This window comes from Drosophila albomicans, chromosome 2R (assembly GCF_009650485.2).
Source record: "Drosophila albomicans strain 15112-1751.03 chromosome 2R, ASM965048v2, whole genome shotgun sequence".
Lineage (NCBI taxonomy): Eukaryota > Metazoa > Arthropoda > Insecta > Diptera > Drosophilidae > Drosophila > Drosophila albomicans.
Window position 1 is genome coordinate 19,518,102 of NC_047631.2, and position 16,840 is coordinate 19,534,941.

Genomic DNA, 16,840 nt, shown 5'->3' on the forward strand with positions numbered 1-16,840 from the left:
TGGCAAAATATTTGCACACAGTATTTACATTTTATTTGGTTTGCCAAATGCTCTTTGTGTTTTATTATGGCTGTGGCATTTGTCATGCGCGACGACAACAAATTCAGTGGCTCCAATAAACAGCAGCATTCGGTTGCGTTCCCTTACGTTTCCCACTCTCAAACACTATTAAAATATTTACAAGTCGAGAATGGACACGTTGTCACTTTTGGCAAGCGAAAGTGCTAACGCTATTAATCCAGTTGGCAGCATAACACCTTTTGGCCTACTATCTAGAATGTGACTACGACTTTCTCTCATTCTCATTCTCTCTTTCTCTATCTGTTACACACCGTCGACCTCTCTCTCTATCACGGTGTCTGTCTGGCAGGCATGTCTCCTTGTGTTTGGCTAATAAAAATAAAGAGCAAAAATAAAAGCAAATAAAATTCATGGCAACGTTGCCATTACTGGTACAATAAAGCATATTATTTTAGCATTTATTTTATTTGCCCGCCTCGTTCCTGCCAGCCATTTGGCAGCGCAAAGCTAAAGTGTTTTTGTGTCCCTGCCACAAAACGAGCGAGAGAGAGAGAGATGCCAACTCGATTATAGTATATAGTTAGTGTGTGCAGGGGAAGGGGGGACACTCGTTGAAAATCTCGAAACAGCTACGTGATATAATGAACAGCATAATTCACAGTTCATAATCTCAGATGCAGCAGCAATATTATTTCGCACTATACGACTCTTAAGTACATACATAAGTATAAATTTTTGCGCTTTGGGGTTTCCATTTCATTGACTCGTAAAAAAAAAAAAAAAAAACCCAAGTCTTCTTACTTACTTAGTCGCCGCATTAAATGCTTTTAGGAAATTATCGCTTTTGATAAGTGACCCCAAATGTGGCTGGCGATTGAAATGATTGCAAAGTTCTTCTCTTTTTTTTTTTTGCTGTGTGGTGCCTGCGGCTGGATTTTTATAAATTTTTGTTGCCAGCGATATGCTGACTATAAGAAAAGTCGGAAGTCCTTCTGCAGGCAATTGAATTTTGCCTTTGGAGTTAGTTACATTCGAGGAGCACTTCAGTCGAGTGGAAGCCAACGACGCACAAAAATTGAACTGTATTGATTTATGATGGAGGTGTGCGTCGCTCTCTCTCTCTCTATGTGTGTGTGTGTGCTTTAAAAACTTTGTCCAGCAATGCAGAATACAAAAAAGAAAAATAAGCAACAGCAGCAGGAGTCCAAGCAGAAGCAACAGCAGGATGTGCGGTTGCTTGTTCAAAGTTCAATGAAGTATGGAATACTTGAGACTCCAGTCGAAAGTATGGTCACAACTTGTGGCAAACAGCAGCAGAGAGGGAGAAAGAGGAAGTCCTGCTCAAAATGCGCAACTAATAAGTGCGCACAAGTTGGCAGGTCTGCAACTTTGTCAAAGTCAAACACAAAGTCGTTGAGCACACGTTGCGTATACGCCGCGAGGTCCAGCTATTTGCTATGGCGTCAATTGGTTTCAGTATTATCAGTGCATTAGTTACTGGTGCATTATTAATGCCCAGTCCTTCACTAGCCAGAGTGTGTGAGTGTGTGTCAATGGGTGTGTGTGTGCAATATTAATGGGATTGAATTGGGCTTCTTTTTTTTTGTTTTGAGGTCAGAGCAGACGAGCAGCTATTGAATGCTTTGCCTTTCGCTGGGCCATTTCGTGCCTGTGCCAATTATTGTACAAAGATAAGTTTCAACATTAATTCTGTGGCATGTGCGTGTCACAGTCGCCACGGTTTTATGCGACCCCCTTGACCTGTTGCATGTCGCATTCACCCCCCGAGGGCGGAGTTAATTACTTTGATTTATTTGTAAATTATTTAGCTACTGTTGTACATGCGTGGCTTGTCACTGATTTCAAATTGCACTTAATTACAATTTTGTGTACTTACAAATTAACGAAATTACCAGAAGAGTGAGGAAACACAATAAACCGCAAATTCATCTTTGGCAATGCATACAAAACATGACAAGTTGAATTTATTGTTGCACAAAAGAAACTCTGTGATTAAATTACAATTGCAAAAGCACATGCTCAACCACTCAAGCAAATTCAACTGCACTTTTCTTTGAACTTAATTCCACTTTGAATATTTATTCAGCAACAACTATCTAGCATTATTTTCGCAGCCAATTTAACAACGCATTGACATAATCGTAAAGATATAAACACAAAGTTGAAATCTTTTTCGAAGTCTATTCGATTTGACCTCGATCTGTTGTTAGACTGCCACTTAATTAAAGTTTTCACAAACAGTTTGCTGAGCGGCGTCGTTTATCTTCAGCAAGTATTAAGCATACGCCATGTGTGACAAGTGCTTTTTTCTTTTAGCTGTTGTTTCGGTTTTCAACACATTTAATATGAATTGTAAACTAAAAAAAACACAGCAAATTCAGTGAATTGAATCCTTGGGGCTGTTATATGTATGTACTAAAGTAGTTGTCGATAAGAAGATGCTGGCAACAATGTACAAAATATACAAACATTCGTATGTATATAATAGATGCATATCTATAGATATTTTGTATGTACTTGTATATCTTTGGAGCTTCCGTTCTCAATATTTACGCTTCGCTTCGGCTGTAGAACTTTATTATTAGAAAAGTTTTAATGTATTTGGCAAACGCACGAACAAACACAAGGCACAACTTGAACATCGGCATTGCACAAGCATACAAACAAGTAGACCAAAAACACATATGTATTCGATTATATATATGCTATATATATTTAAAATTCGTCCATGAACAAATTATCGACTGACGCCTAATAGGTCAAGATTGTGGCAAGTTATTTAATAAGCCTAATTTGCAGTCTCTCCTTCTCCCATCAGAAAAAGGTCATGGTTAAAAGTCAGAAAAGTCTCCTTACATTTCCTTTATCGAACTTTAATATCTACACATGCGTCTATTTCTTTGATGCCACCGCGAGTGGCATGTGGCATGTGGCATGCTGAATGCTTCAACCCGAAATTTCATAGAAACTTTGATGTCTTTTCCGCCTCCTTTCCTCATCGCCTCTCTCTCTCTCTCTTTGCACAGTCGAATGACCCAATTGAAATGAAGTTAAGAAAAATTTTGTGGTAAATGTGTGTTGCGTGGGTGAGTGTGTGTATGTGTGTGTGTGTGGCTGCCACAAGATGAGCAGAGCAGAACAGAGAACAGCAGAGAGTCTGGTTTTATTTTGCTTTGTCGAGCAAGTGAAATATGAAAATTAAATAAAATGCGCGTGTGGCGAGTTGGCAGGCAAATGGGTTAAGAACGAGTTTTCTACCCTACCCCAAATAAAGAAGAGGAGGGAAAATTGCCCCGGGCTTAAAGTGAAGCTGACTTTATCGATATTATATTGAGTCCTTTCACAACATTGTCGTAACTCGATTTCCCCCAATCGCATCGCATCGCATCGCATAGAGGAAGATAACTTTAACTTACGTCAGGGAATAATGGGGAAATGAAATTAAGTTTTTTTGGGCAAATTGAAATTGATCACGTCATTGCGGGCCGTATGGAGTCAGTCTAAAATGTTTATTCATATTAGGTAAACAAATCAAAGGGAATCGATCTCACTATTTGCATAATTGCTTATATGTATATGTATTGTAATGTGAACTTAGAACTTAATTTTCCACTCAGCTCTCGGCGGGCAACTCAACTGAGTGCAGACTTTGTATTTGCTTCGCTTTTGCGCGCCTTTCGCATATAAGTCTTGTAGTAGAAGTCAAAGAACATGGCAAACATGAAGATATTTTGGCTAAAACCTATGAACGCAATAAAGACGGGGAAATTACACGGATTGCGTAAGAGAACCAGCAGAAAGTGAAGTGTAAGGTAGCCAAATTGAAGCAGTTGCAGCTTTGTAATGTGTCGTTTCCACCAGAGTAAATGCTTAACGGCGCCATGTGAGGAGGCAAAGTAATAGGCATACATCACAGCATGCACCAGAAGATTCACCAATCCCAGCATGGAGCAATGTGAACCCGCCAGGAAGGTCATAAAGATGGACACGCCAAATATCATGCCAGCGTGATGATAGACATGCAAGAAGCTCACCTGCGAGTTCTTCTTGCGCAGCACAATAAACACCTGCGAAGTAGGATTATTTAAAACAGTTGAGCAATGCAATCCAATTCACTAACTGACCGTGTCGAGTAGATCGAGATACTTGAGCATATAGTAGCCATAAGAGGCATAGATCAAGCGCATCATCTGAGGCGTTGTGTTCTCGTGTTCGACAGGCTGGCAGAGGAAACTGTAGCCAGGATTGAATATCGTGTAGCACATGCCGTAGATGAAGACAACCGTGTTGGCCACCACTTGTATCACATTGTATAGCTGCATCACGAATTTCAGCTCAAAGGGACGTCGATGCTCCATCCATTTGGGGCCAAAATGCAGCACAAAGGCCAAATAGACGCCAATGATGGCCATCACACTCCACAAATTGCCAATGAGCGGATAGTGCGATACACGCGGATCCTTGTGCTGATCGTAAAGATCTCGCACCAAGCCGTAAATGTAAGCGACTACGTTGGGCGGCATTTCACAGGATCACAGATTATTCCTTCGCGATTCACTTCACTTTTCTGCGGGGAGATTTTCCTCAACGATTTGCACGCCGCGATGGCCGGTAGTATTCTGATCGGAAATTACAAGGCCACGTGCGCAAGTCTACAAAGCAGGCAGCCAAGCTCAGCCAATACGTAGTATGGTAATGACCGCTAAATGAGATTCACTAAATTACATTCACCCCTCAATCGACCTATGCAAAGTGTCTACCGGTTGGAATACATATACAACTTATATGTGCTGTATCTGCGTGCATGGAAACTCACGGTGGCATTCACCTGTCCGTTGCTAATTAGCAATCAAACAATTTTGTCAATCGCAAACATTCATAATTCGAATTTGCTACTATGTAACAACGCACAGTGCCTGAAAGCAGAATATGACTACTGTGTTTTGAATAAATATGAAATTCATTTGCATTATTATTTGATGATTTAAGTCACTTAAAAAAGTAGATAAACCAAATTATTGTATTAAAATATCTTTGGCACATTTGGTTGCATTTTTCAATTCATAAATAGGTTCTAAGAATTTTTACTGACATCTTAAGACGGCAAAAGGTTAATGAATCAAATTATTTTATCAAAATATTTATGGCACATTAATTTATATTTTTCATAATCATAAATAGCTTCTTAGAAATGTCATTATAATCTTGAAACGTGTCAAAATATTGAAATTTATTTATATAGCTGACTGTTGAAAAATTCTTGGCAATTACTCGTATTATATAGTTTATATTTATTATATTTTCTATAACAGTCTATACTTGGCAGTTTTAGAAAATGAAATAAATCTTTTTTGCTCATCCCTAAAAGATTAAATAATTAATCGAAAATTGTCTAAAAACATTTTTATTCATTTTAGAAAGTCAACTGCATAAAAAGTGTACAATTTTAATTGTCATAACTATGATTAAACTTGGCAAAATTACTTAACAAAATAAAATTTTTTTATGATGCATACGAAATACTTATAAATTCTTGAAAAAATTTAGCGAATATACTATATTTAAATATCTTTAAAAATACGTGAAGTTCAATGAAAGTCATAATATTAATTCCAAAGAAATTTTTGATAATTACAGAAAAATTCACACTATATTTTGTAATATTATATAAAATTCATGTATATCATATCATTGCAATAAGGAATGGTATTTCAATAAAATATTATATTAATAGTAATAAAACTCTTGCTAATTATTAAATACTTTAAAGATATTTCGAAATCTATTCACATTTATTTAAGTGGTTTTCCTAAATATATCAAATCAATTCCATTACCTTCCAGCTAATCATGCTGTGTTTATTCCATTCACTTAAAAAACACGTTCAACTACACAACTTGGCAACTTCTCAATGGCCAATCAATGTTAGCTGCGGTAAAGGATTGCATAAGACATGATTACAATACACGGTCAATGAAGTGTTTCAACAGCAGCAAACACACGTTGGGGTCAATCATGACCTTGTCTGCTCTGATGAATGGAATGACCTTGTTCTCCTTGTTGTTGTTGTTATTGTTGTTGTATAAGTAGTAATCGTACATTGAGTTTGCCAAGTCGCGCACCCTTGTGTTTTTTGTTTTCTTTGCTCTTTTTTTTGGCCAAAACCATCATTTGCATTTGGCTCAGAGTGCTGCGCTCTACATGACAATAAATGAGCGGCAGCTCATTTGCACAAATAAGCCATAACCGCATGGCTGATGGCTGATGGCGGCCATTGCCATCTTGCATGTTCCATGCCAAACAGTGTTGGCCCAGGTCTTCGCATGGCTCTTGCTGCTCTTCCTGGTGCTCGATGTCAAGTGGCGTTGGGTAGTGTAAGTGTAAGTCCTGTTGCAATAACCATAATGGCAACGTTTACGGCCACGGCAAACAACAAAAATAATAATGGTAATCATTTTGACGCTCGCCGGAAGTATGCAAATATACGCGACGATGATGACGATGTCGATTCAGTTACACACACAAACACAAACACACTCACACACACACATACAGAGAGAGGAGAAGGACTCGCGGTTGGCGTGAGAAGGACAACGCGAACGTCAAGGATACGGTCAGGTGTTTGGGTCGGGTGACCGCCAAGGACCACGTCGAGGCTCTTTCACGAGCCACTGAAAATGAAGTGTTTTTATACCCCGTATTCATAAGTGAGCTAAGATTGTCCATTTATGGCGTTAGATTGTTGTGTGTTCTGTGCCTTGGTATAACGAATGAGAATATCAAGGTTGTATTTATCAAGGTTTCAATTTAGTTCAATTTAGTAATAGAATAGGCGGACTACTAGTTAAACATTTTACTAAATTTGAAATATTAAAAATATTAATGTATTTTCTACGAATACATTCTATTTTGATATTTTCTATTATGTAGGAAATTAAATTCATTTAAGAACAGCATCAAAGGTTGATTGATTAAAACAAAAAGTATTTAAAAAATCATGTTTTACTAAAATTCCTTAAAGTGCAGGATATCTCCCAGTCTGCCCATCTGCTTGTTTGCTTGGCTAGGAATGATGCGTTAATGAAGGTGATGCATACATATAGTAAGTAAACAGTCAGGCGACAGCAAATACATACTCATATAACCGTAGAGCAAACGTGTCTACCACAGCCGCCGTTACTATCCCCATATCTCTTGCTCTCTCGCTCTCTCTCTTGCTGTCACTGTCTGTGTCTTTATTCTTTCTCTTCGCCAGTGTGTGTGTGCGTCTGTTTGTGATGGTGGCTCAGCAAATGAAAATAATAATCTCTTTCGTCAGGAAATGAAGGGAAATTTAACAGGAAACTTTTGTGACGTGCCGCAAACACTACGTGCAAATAAACCAGATCTCTCACTCTCTTCACTCTCTCTCTCTCGCTCACTCGCTGTGTGTGGGCTTTTCCTTTGTTTGTGCATTTAAAATGAAAACTTACCGCATGCACAGATTTATGCGCGCCCCATAAGTATGTCCTCAGATGTTGGTCAACTGGGATAGTCATTTGACAAAGGCCGAGGCTTAAGCTCGCATCCCACACACACACACAAAGAGTGTGTGTGTAATTATTATTACTATTAAAGTTAAAAACTACAGTAAAAAAGTCTAAACTTTAAACCACATATTAACAAAATATTCAACGAGCGTGCTGTACTTGAGTTGACCTCAAAGTTTTCACTTTATAATCGATTGTCACGCATACATTATTTATGTCATTCAAAAGTTTGTTGTTCCTTTTAAACTAAATCAAAAGATAAACGATATTTTTAAATTGTGAAGATATATTATATATGTACGAGTACTTAAAATAATAATATTATTTTGAATAGATAAAATTCTTAAAAATTATTATTTATGGTTGCTTTGGTTAAAAATTTGACATATTTTATACTCTATAGTATATTTTTAATATAGTAGTATATTTGTAATATAGTAGTATATAAATTTACCAAGCTAGCACAAGGTTTTGGTATATTTAAGTACCTTTTGGTATTTTTAATTTGGTATATCTTAAGAAAGTAAACGACTAGCAGGTATTTCAAAGTCAAGCACAGCCGACTATAGCATTCTTACTTGTTTCAAATGTTACTTAAATATTAAATTCGTTTCTGAAATTTTCTTTTATTTTTTGTTAAGTTTAAGTAGAAAAGTCCTGTACTCTCTTTACTTTTCTTTACACTTCTAAACTTATAATTATCCTATTTTCTAATAAAATGTTCCAGAAGTGTGCCAAATGTTAATAAATGTTTTGTGGGTCATGCCTTGCTGACCACGTTGGGGGTCATTTAATTGGTTGCTGCTGCTTTGACTATTATCAACGAATGGCAATAAAATGTTATATGCATGCGACACCAGGGTTGTCATTACACCCCATTTGTGCAGTCTGTGCAATTGTGCGATAATTATCGCCTCGTCAAGTGGCCGTGATAATGACTAAATTTCGAAATGCCAGCCAAAAACGGGAAGGTACAAAGCATTTAATTATTATGATTATTAAGCGTGCATTTGTGTTCGTGTGTTGGCAATCATATCAGCATACATTTAGGGGCCATTTGGCCACGCCTCAAAATTCCTGGGGACCCTTCTTATGAGCTGTGCCAGCTCTCGCGTTCACTCGAGCGTAATTTGGCAAATGCCGAAAACTTCAAGGGTATTACATAAATGCAGGCCATGCGTCTGAAGCATATTCTTAAGACTCTGGGTGTGTGGGTGAATGTTCTGTGTGTGTGTGTGTGGGTGAGTGTTCTGTGTGTGTGTATGAATGGAACTTCTAAAGTTCAAGTCAATGTCGCAAACTGTTAACGGCGCGTTAATAATGCGATTAGTGGATGTTGTGAGTCCGCCCCTTTGCTCTCCACCCCCGCCCCGCCCTTTGCTCAAGGCAACCGTCCTACTTTTAGGGACCCTCAAGCAAAGAAAGCAACCAGTCAACGAACCAAAACAAATTCCTAAATTGCCTTTAATTGGCCACATTTTAAAATGCAAAACCAGTTGGCCGCGAGTGGGATCATAGGATCATACTTTCGGTTGTGCAACTTGTTCTAATTAATAAAATTGCTACAAGGACTTTTTAATAGCTGCTTTTATTTTTATTTGATGACCGCAAGCAACTTGTTTGGCATTTAATTTGTGCTTGTTGCAGGAATTTAACCCAGATTAGAGCTGCTTCCTTTAAGCAATAATATCAGAATTGATAAAGCATAAATAAAGGTGTGTTTGGTTGGCTGTTATTCAATTATTTCCGACGCTGTCAATACAAATCCCCCGTTAATGTTATATTTTCAATTTGTGCTGCATATTTTAGATTTCTTTTTCTATTTTTGCCCGGTGTCAGCTTTCGCTTAAAGGCCAAGGGATGTGGCAGCTCGTTCTTTTGGCGCCTTTTTTTCTGCTGACTTTATCGAAACACGAAACCGAATGCAATAAGCAAGGAAAGAGAGAGGGGAAAAAAACATACAGCTAAGAGATTCCTTCTCGGGAGAACACAATTCTAGTCATAGGGGAAGGCGACGCAACTAAGCCCAGTTTTTAGTCACAAAAAGCCGAAAGCAATAGAAATGATTTCGTAAAAATATGACAAACAATCAAAATGTATTCGAAAAGACCGCAACAGAGCCAACCGAATATGCCAGCTGAGCCCGAGCCTGAGATTTGTTACCCAGTCAACCAAAGAGACAGAGACAGAGACAGAGACACAGCGTGTGAAAGGAAAAAGAGAAGAATGAGTTAGGAGGGCGAAACACTGGGCGGTGTTGTACTTAATGGACAGAGAGGAAGAGAGAGAGCTGGGGGCATGAAGTAGGAAAAATAGCTTTGCCGTTCGTTGCACAGAGGACGACTGATGAAAATTTATTGCTGCCAACATACCCAAAGGGATTCGCAAATATAATACTACAACCACAGCGGGGGGGCGACAGAATGGAGAGAGGGCGGATCCAACAGTTGGGCGGATGAGCGCGCGAACAGATGGCTAAAAGGCGTCAGCAGTAGCAGTGTGTGGCAGCTCCATGTGGCAGTGGCAGCGGCAGCGGCAGCGACTGTGGCATCGACGGAAGCGAAGCGACTGCACACAAACACGTACAACATGTCATGCAGCTGCCTCAACCCGCTGCTGTCCAGGATTTTGAATGTATGCTAACATGTGAGCGTGTTGCCTGGAGTGTGTGTCCTGTGTGGCAAGCATGGATCTGTATGTGTATGTGTGTGTGTATGTGTGTGCTGAATGGGCGTGCGTATGGCAAAACTAAACCTATGAAAAATTTGTACAAAAAAACATCAGCAAAACATGCAAAATGCGGTTTTAGCTGCGCTCTCTGAAGAAATCTGTTAGAAAAAATCTGTTTGAAAAATATATGACAGCTAAAGCATGTTTCCCTGCCACCCGCCCCCGTCGACGCCCACTCTTTGCGCTCCTTTATTGCCGTTGCATAACGTGCGAAACTAAACTGTGCTGCAAGCACGCACTCGCCATGTTTTGTTATGAAAATTTAAGTGAAATCACTAAAAATGCCAAACAAAACTGTTAGATATGCAGCCAGATATAAAGAGGGGCGTGGCCGTGGGCGGCGGTTGTTGAGCTGGGGGGCGAGAGGGCGAGGGGGCGTCAGACAGCTGATGGTTTTGTGCAAGTGCATCTCGCGCTTCTATGAAAAATTGTTGTCAGTTTATAAAAATGTTGACTTGATGTGAGTTAATGTGCATGCTTCAACTGCACGCTTCAAGTTGTGTTTCTCTCTCTGTCTCTGTCTCTGTCTACGTCTGTGTGTGGCACGTGCAACAGATTTCCGAACTGGCGACAGCTGCTCCTGCTGTTGCTGTTGCTGCTGCAAGTTGCGTCGTTTGCCAAGAACATGATTCACAAAATGGGTCAAACACTGTCTCGTGTTATAGAGTGTTCTGGGCTAATGGCTTTTGTTACTCAATAAACATTTGTCAACGACGCACAGGACGAGGCACTTCAGCCACCCAAGGCGTTGCAATATCCCTGCGTATGACTGCGTCTCTCCTCTTTACCTTCCCTCTCTCTCTCTTTCTCCCTCTTTGCCAGCTTTGCAGCAATTTGCTGCGATCATATGTACGCGTTGTGCGGCGATTGCCATCCTTTTTTTTTAGCCAATAGCTACGTTTTATTGCCTTGTCCTTTGACTACAACACGACAACAGCCAAAACAAAAGCGAATAATACAACAACGAGGACGAACGAACGAACGAACGGAATTGCCAGGATACAGTCACAAAAGCTAGTGCACAAATTTATGATCAGTGACAAAAGCACATTTCCACCTGTGATATACTCTCGAGTGTGTGTGCGACGAGTGTGCAAGTGTGTGAGTGTGTGTGTGTATTTTTTGGGGCTGTTTCTTTTTGCAGGTAACGCATACGCCCTTTCACTGCCATTGCAAAACGGCGCCGCCCTCAGGTGGAAAAACAAAAACAACACAAAACGAGGTAGAGGTTGAGGTAGGGAGAAGAGAAGAGAACCTTGGCAATTCCACGCTGGGCCACGCATCGATGGCCCTTTTATGCGCTTCGCAGTTTTCACATTTTCTTTCTATTTTTTTTGTTGTTGTTGTTGTTGCTGTTGCGCGTTTGCCTTGGATTTTTGCGATAATGGAGACAAATGTTGGGCTCTTAAATTTATCGATTGGTTTGGTTTGGTTACGTTTCGTTTCGGTTTTGGTGGGTAAAAGTTGCCAAGCAAAAATATGGCCATGGCATGTGAATTTGTTTTTATAGCTCAGTTTTAGCCTTGTGTGGCACAGATTTAATGTGCTTTAAGGCCACCGCCATACACCACACACCTGAACTTTCAATTTATAACTTGTTTTTCATAGACTAATAGAAGAAAAGCAAAGTCCGAAGTGGCCAACGGCAAACAAAGAATTGCTCTTCGGCCCAATATAAACTTGCGACGTCGGATAAGCCAAACTATTTGTGCAAACTCTTCTCTTCTTCTCTAGACTCAATTTTTTTTCTTTTGCTTGGCTCGAGAGAAACTTTCAAATTGAAAGTTCATCGAATTTTTGGCAGCTGCAGCTGTTGGGAATGTTTTTGTTAGGCTTTGCTCTGCGCTTAAATTTTTATGCGATTTGTTAAAGCGAGCTGCGGTTGGATGCGGTGATTGCCAGGAGCAACTACAGCATAGTTTTGTGGGGAAGCGTGTGCAGCGGATTAGCCTGTCAGATAAACTCGCACACTCAACTGACCTTCTCTCTACACGGATGGTAGCTGCAGGCAATTCTCCTTCTCTCTTTCGTTTCTCTTTTGCTGTTTGGTTTAAGCGCTGTTTTAATTTTCGCGCTTTTGCCAACAGAGCAGCGCAGAGCAGAGCAGAGCAGAGAGCAGACTCCAAACTAGGGCTTAACATTAAACACTGCAACGTGCTCGCGGAGCATGGCGCCTGGATTTATGCAGCGTTACATTGGCATTTAAATAGGGTCGGGATCTCTCTCTCGTATTTCTATTTTTTATTTTCAGTTTTATTTTTTTTTGCAAGCCCTTTTCTATTATGTAAAAACATAAATGCAACTTACGCTGAGTGCTATGCTAAATATATGAAAGCTGGCAAAAAATGGAAAATGTTGACGGCGAAACGATGTAGTTATAAATATGGCAAAATTCCCGTAGACTCTCGGCGCGCACACACACACACATAATGCATAAGCTGCCCCGGGGGGAGAGCACAAACTACCTTTTGGTGGCATTGTTCGCGCGTTGCAAGTTGTTGGCAGTGGCATTAAATGTGTTGTGCTCGCTTGCAGAGGCTGTGCAACGAACGGAGTCGGGACTGGAATGAATCACTTACCTCGATTTGAAATTGCGGCATCAACATCGGTGTGGTGGCACTGTGCGTGCAACAGCCATCCGAGGGTAATTACAATCAAAATGGGGCAATTCATTTTCAACGCCGTCTGCTTGCCGCGTTGCCGTTGTGGCATGGCCGTGTGACGCATGCTACGCGAAAATATTTTCATTGTTTTGGGCCAAAGCGAGCCAAAGTGAGTGCCACCTATAGAGCGAGTGAGCACTCTGTTGTAATCAAATTGGTTCCTTGTAGTTGTAGTTGTCTCCTCTTCAACCTGGAGTTATCTGACACTTCTCTTTCCCTCTCTGTCTCTCTCCCTCTTTCTGTCGTTTGTGGTGTGCGAAATCTGTTTCGTATATTCCCCTTAAGTTTTCATTATACTTTGCATAAGGTCCGGACTTCTTCTTCCAGCGTTCTTTTGTTCAATCTGCAGTTTATTTTATGCTCAAATACTTATGCTCGCTTCCTTTGTTGAGCGGCTGCTTTGCTGCTACTTGGTGGCGCCTCTAATTAGAAATTAACCACCGAACCCCGAACCGAAAAGCGAACCACAAGCCTTTTTTCTATTGCATACTTTTGTGCGCTTTCTTTACTAGAAGTATTTTTCTTTTTATACCACGTCGCGACGTTTGACGTGAAATATTTTCTAATTAATTTTTATTACTCGCCGCCTCACATTGCTTTATGCGTCCACATAAATTTGTGGCAAGTTCCAGTATCTGTAAAAGAGAAAAATGCGAAAAAAAGAAAACGCATTAATTTAATGTACTTGGTAATGAGTGCTTAGTATGTAAAACAGGTTCATTTGAAGTTTTTTTTATTAAGTCCGCAATTAACTCCAACATTAATTATTAATAATAATTGCTAAACAACAATAAAATGCACAATACACGTGAAGAGCACTCGAAGCTCTTCAGCACTGAGATGTTCTTTTGTGTGCTCTATATGGAATGCTTTCGCTTTGTTATTAATCCATTTGGCAATGATAGTTTTGCACCTAAAGCATACAAAATTTAACTCAACTCGGTGCAACTTTGAAGTGCCTCAGCGGCAAGTAATGAAGCTACATTCGAGTGTGCTCGACTTTAAGATACCCGCTACCCCTTTTGAATTAAAGCAAAAGTGTGTGGTATTGTTTTGAAAATATACCAAATTTAAATACCACAAATATACTAAAATATACCAAATGTTATATTCGGTATATTCATTTAGTACTACATTCTGGAATATACTGAATGTAGTACTAAATAAATATACCGAATATAGACTTTGGTATATTTTAGTATATTTGTGGTATTTGAATTTGGTATACTTTCAAAATAATATATATAATAATAATTTAATAGAGTTAAAAAATACACCATATAGTACAAAATATACCAGATTGTTAGCCAAAGTAACTATGTGCAGTAGGTTTTTTTTTTGGTCGGAGAATGTTCCTTCTGCCTGTTACATACATTTCCTGCAGGTGGAAAGTTATAATAAATTTCTACCCTTTGGATAGTGGGTATAAAAACCAAAAGCAATTAAAGTGCTCTGCGCTTCTGAATTTTATATTTTTTGTAGCATACTCTCAGGCGCTGAGCTCTCTTTGGCTGCACACGAGTGTTATCTGAGTGAGACAGTGAAGAGTGCAATAGGCACGTTAACTCATTTTAAGCACCGAAAATGCAACTGTACGAGTGCGAGTACGAGAATAACCTCGTCGACACGCAAAATTAAACCACAAAGTGGAATTATCACGCAAATTTATTTAAAAAGTTCAGTCTTTAACATTGAACAAGTCGAGCCAGCGCAAAGCATTTAACTAGCTAACGGCGAGGATATGAGAGCCGAAAAGTAAACAACACTTTAACTCTGCCAAAAGTTCATAACCAAATAACAAATTGTTCTAAAGGACACACACACACTCGCACACACAGACACACACACACACACAAAGAGAGTGTCTGCCATATTTAATGACAAAGTTTTACATAATTTAATGAGTTTGCCTCTTGTAATGGGGCCACAAAAAACGACGAACACTGGCTGCCCAATGCATGTGTGTGCTTCGTCTATGCTAAAGCCACTGAAGAAAAATAAGCTAAAAGGAAAAAGTTCAAATTATTTCATTATCACTTCCGTGCAGGGGACAACGACACAAAATGAACCCCAAAAACAGAAAAAAGCCTTGTGGTCGTCGAGTCTCAATTCATGTCCTTTAAAGCTGCCCGCAAAACAGAATAGAATAAAAAACAAGAAAAAGAGACAGAGAGAGAGAGAGAGAGAGAAAACTCTGTACTCTTTGCCTTGGGGCTAGTCGCGACTGCTCATGAAAAATAAAGTTATAAATTTAGATTAACCCATGCAGGCGATGCTACTTCCGTCTGGGCCCGGCTGCACTTTCACATCCTGTGCGCCGTGCTCGCCACTGGGGCGATCACAAAAGCCATTAAAAGTCACTGTGTGTGTGAGTGTGATAGCTATAATTATCTATCGTATTCATTACGAGCGAGGGCACTAAGCAGCGCCTCGACTGAACGACTGGACATCAAGTATACGCCACGTAGTGTGCTCCCAACGCCGCATGTCCTCGAGGAGCAATAAAATATTTGTATCTATTTTGTACTGTGCACTGCACGGGGCGCTCAACTTGCGAGCACAGCGTCGGACTTCTGTATGACTCCTTGTAGTAGGTGCTGTGCTACAAATCTGCGCTGGCCATGTAATTACTCAAAAAGTTGCGGAGGAGTTGTATACATATACATATATATGTGTGTGTGTGGGAAAAGGCTTTTATCGTGTAGGCGGTAAATAGCCGTAAATAAACAGCGAGAGCGAGGCCTATAAAAATGGCAACAAAACAAAGACCAGAGGCCTCAGCTCTCTTCATCATAGATATGCTTATATATACCATTGTCATCTGTGTTGTTGCTGCTGCTGTTTGTGTTCGCCAAGGTTATCAGTTTTATGGCTGTTTGGCCTACAGATTTTTATATGTGCGCCACATGCTGTGTCGATGTCTGTTTCTGTTTCTCATTTCTGTTGCGCGCAATTTTCTTGCTTCCCTTTTCTTTTTATTTATGACACGGCAGCGCATCTCGTTCGGGGTCAGAACATTTGGTAACAACAAACATGATCTTGACGTTTCGATGGCCAACAACTCGCTAAATGCTTTGGCCCTCAGTTTATCTGTAAGCACAACGCACAATCTGTGATCTCCACCTGACGCCTTGTGGGGGCCATCTTTAGTCATAAAAATTTAATACTCCAATAAAGTGAGTTTAATTATTTAAAAAGCGACCGCATCCGTTTTTAATTTTAACGCCCCGACAACGGACGAGCATTTGGTGTGACTTTCGCTTTCACCGTCGCGCTCAGTGTCCTCCTCTGGGTCGCATCAAGTATACGCAACGTAGCGCACCGTCTAAAACTGCACTTTGTGGTATCAAGTTTGCCTTGCCTCGGCAGGCGGGCAACCCAGGAACCCAGCAAAGTCGTAATTAGTTTTTGCTTGGTTTTTGGCTGTTAAACTGCGAGACATGAATAAAAGCGAAACGGAATGAAACGAAACAAAATCAGCGGCAAGTTGAAAGTGGAAAGAAGCCGCGTCTTTTGTCAGTCTTTCGGTTGTTGTTGTTGTGCTTTGTTTTTAGTTTTTGTTTTTTTTTTTGTGTTCTTGTTTGGTGGTGCCGTGGTGCTGGGGTCCTGTAGTCGACGGGCGAAACTTTAAAATGGGTTAATTGCATTGTAAACTAGACGAACAAATGGCAAACAAGTGGCGCACAAAACTGTGCAACAAGAATAAACAAGCTGACTGCGAGCAGCTTTAAACAAATTGCAGTCACTTGCTTTGCTTTCCCCTTCAGTTTTGGCTTTGGCTTTTCGATTCGATACGAGCTGAAGCTCGGGATGCCTTTCAACTTGTGCAAGTGCATCGTTAAAATTAGCAAAAAAAAAAAACAAAGTTTTCACAAC

At 40.0% G+C, this 16,840-nt stretch overlaps 2 protein-coding genes across 2 annotated transcripts in view; both read right to left on the reverse strand.

Annotated features, from left to right (window-relative positions):
• LOC117574262 (neurotrimin) overlaps positions 1-16,840 on the reverse strand; it is a 64,728-nt gene that overhangs the window by 34,276 nt on the left and 13,612 nt on the right. Inside the window, exon 2 of the mRNA XM_034257997.2 lies at positions 12,881-13,599. Within this exon, the coding sequence (XP_034113888.1) occupies positions 12,881-13,049 (169 nt within the window). The 5' untranslated portion in view covers positions 13,050-13,599. The remainder of the gene's footprint in view (positions 1-12,880; positions 13,600-16,840) is intronic.
• Positions 3,531-4,669, reverse strand: LOC117574263 (elongation of very long chain fatty acids protein). The gene is made up of 2 exons (XM_034257998.2): positions 4,167-4,669; positions 3,531-4,109 (listed from the first exon to the last, which is right to left on the reverse strand). The coding sequence occupies exons 1-2, from the start codon at positions 4,563-4,565 to the stop codon at positions 3,675-3,677; spliced, it is 834 nt and encodes a 277-aa protein (XP_034113889.1). The 5' UTR covers positions 4,566-4,669; the 3' UTR covers positions 3,531-3,674.

What these genes read in the sequence shown, in the direction of transcription:
- LOC117574263 (XM_034257998.2), bottom strand. Translation starts at nt 4,565, where the DNA reads ATGCCGCCCAACGTAGTCGCTTACATTTACGGCTTGGTGCGAGATCTT. An exon ending in ATCTCGATCTACTCGACACG is followed by an intron (nt 4,110 to 4,166) that starts GTCAGTTAGTGA and finishes CCTACTTCGCAG; the next exon opens with GTGTTTATTGTGCTGCGCAA.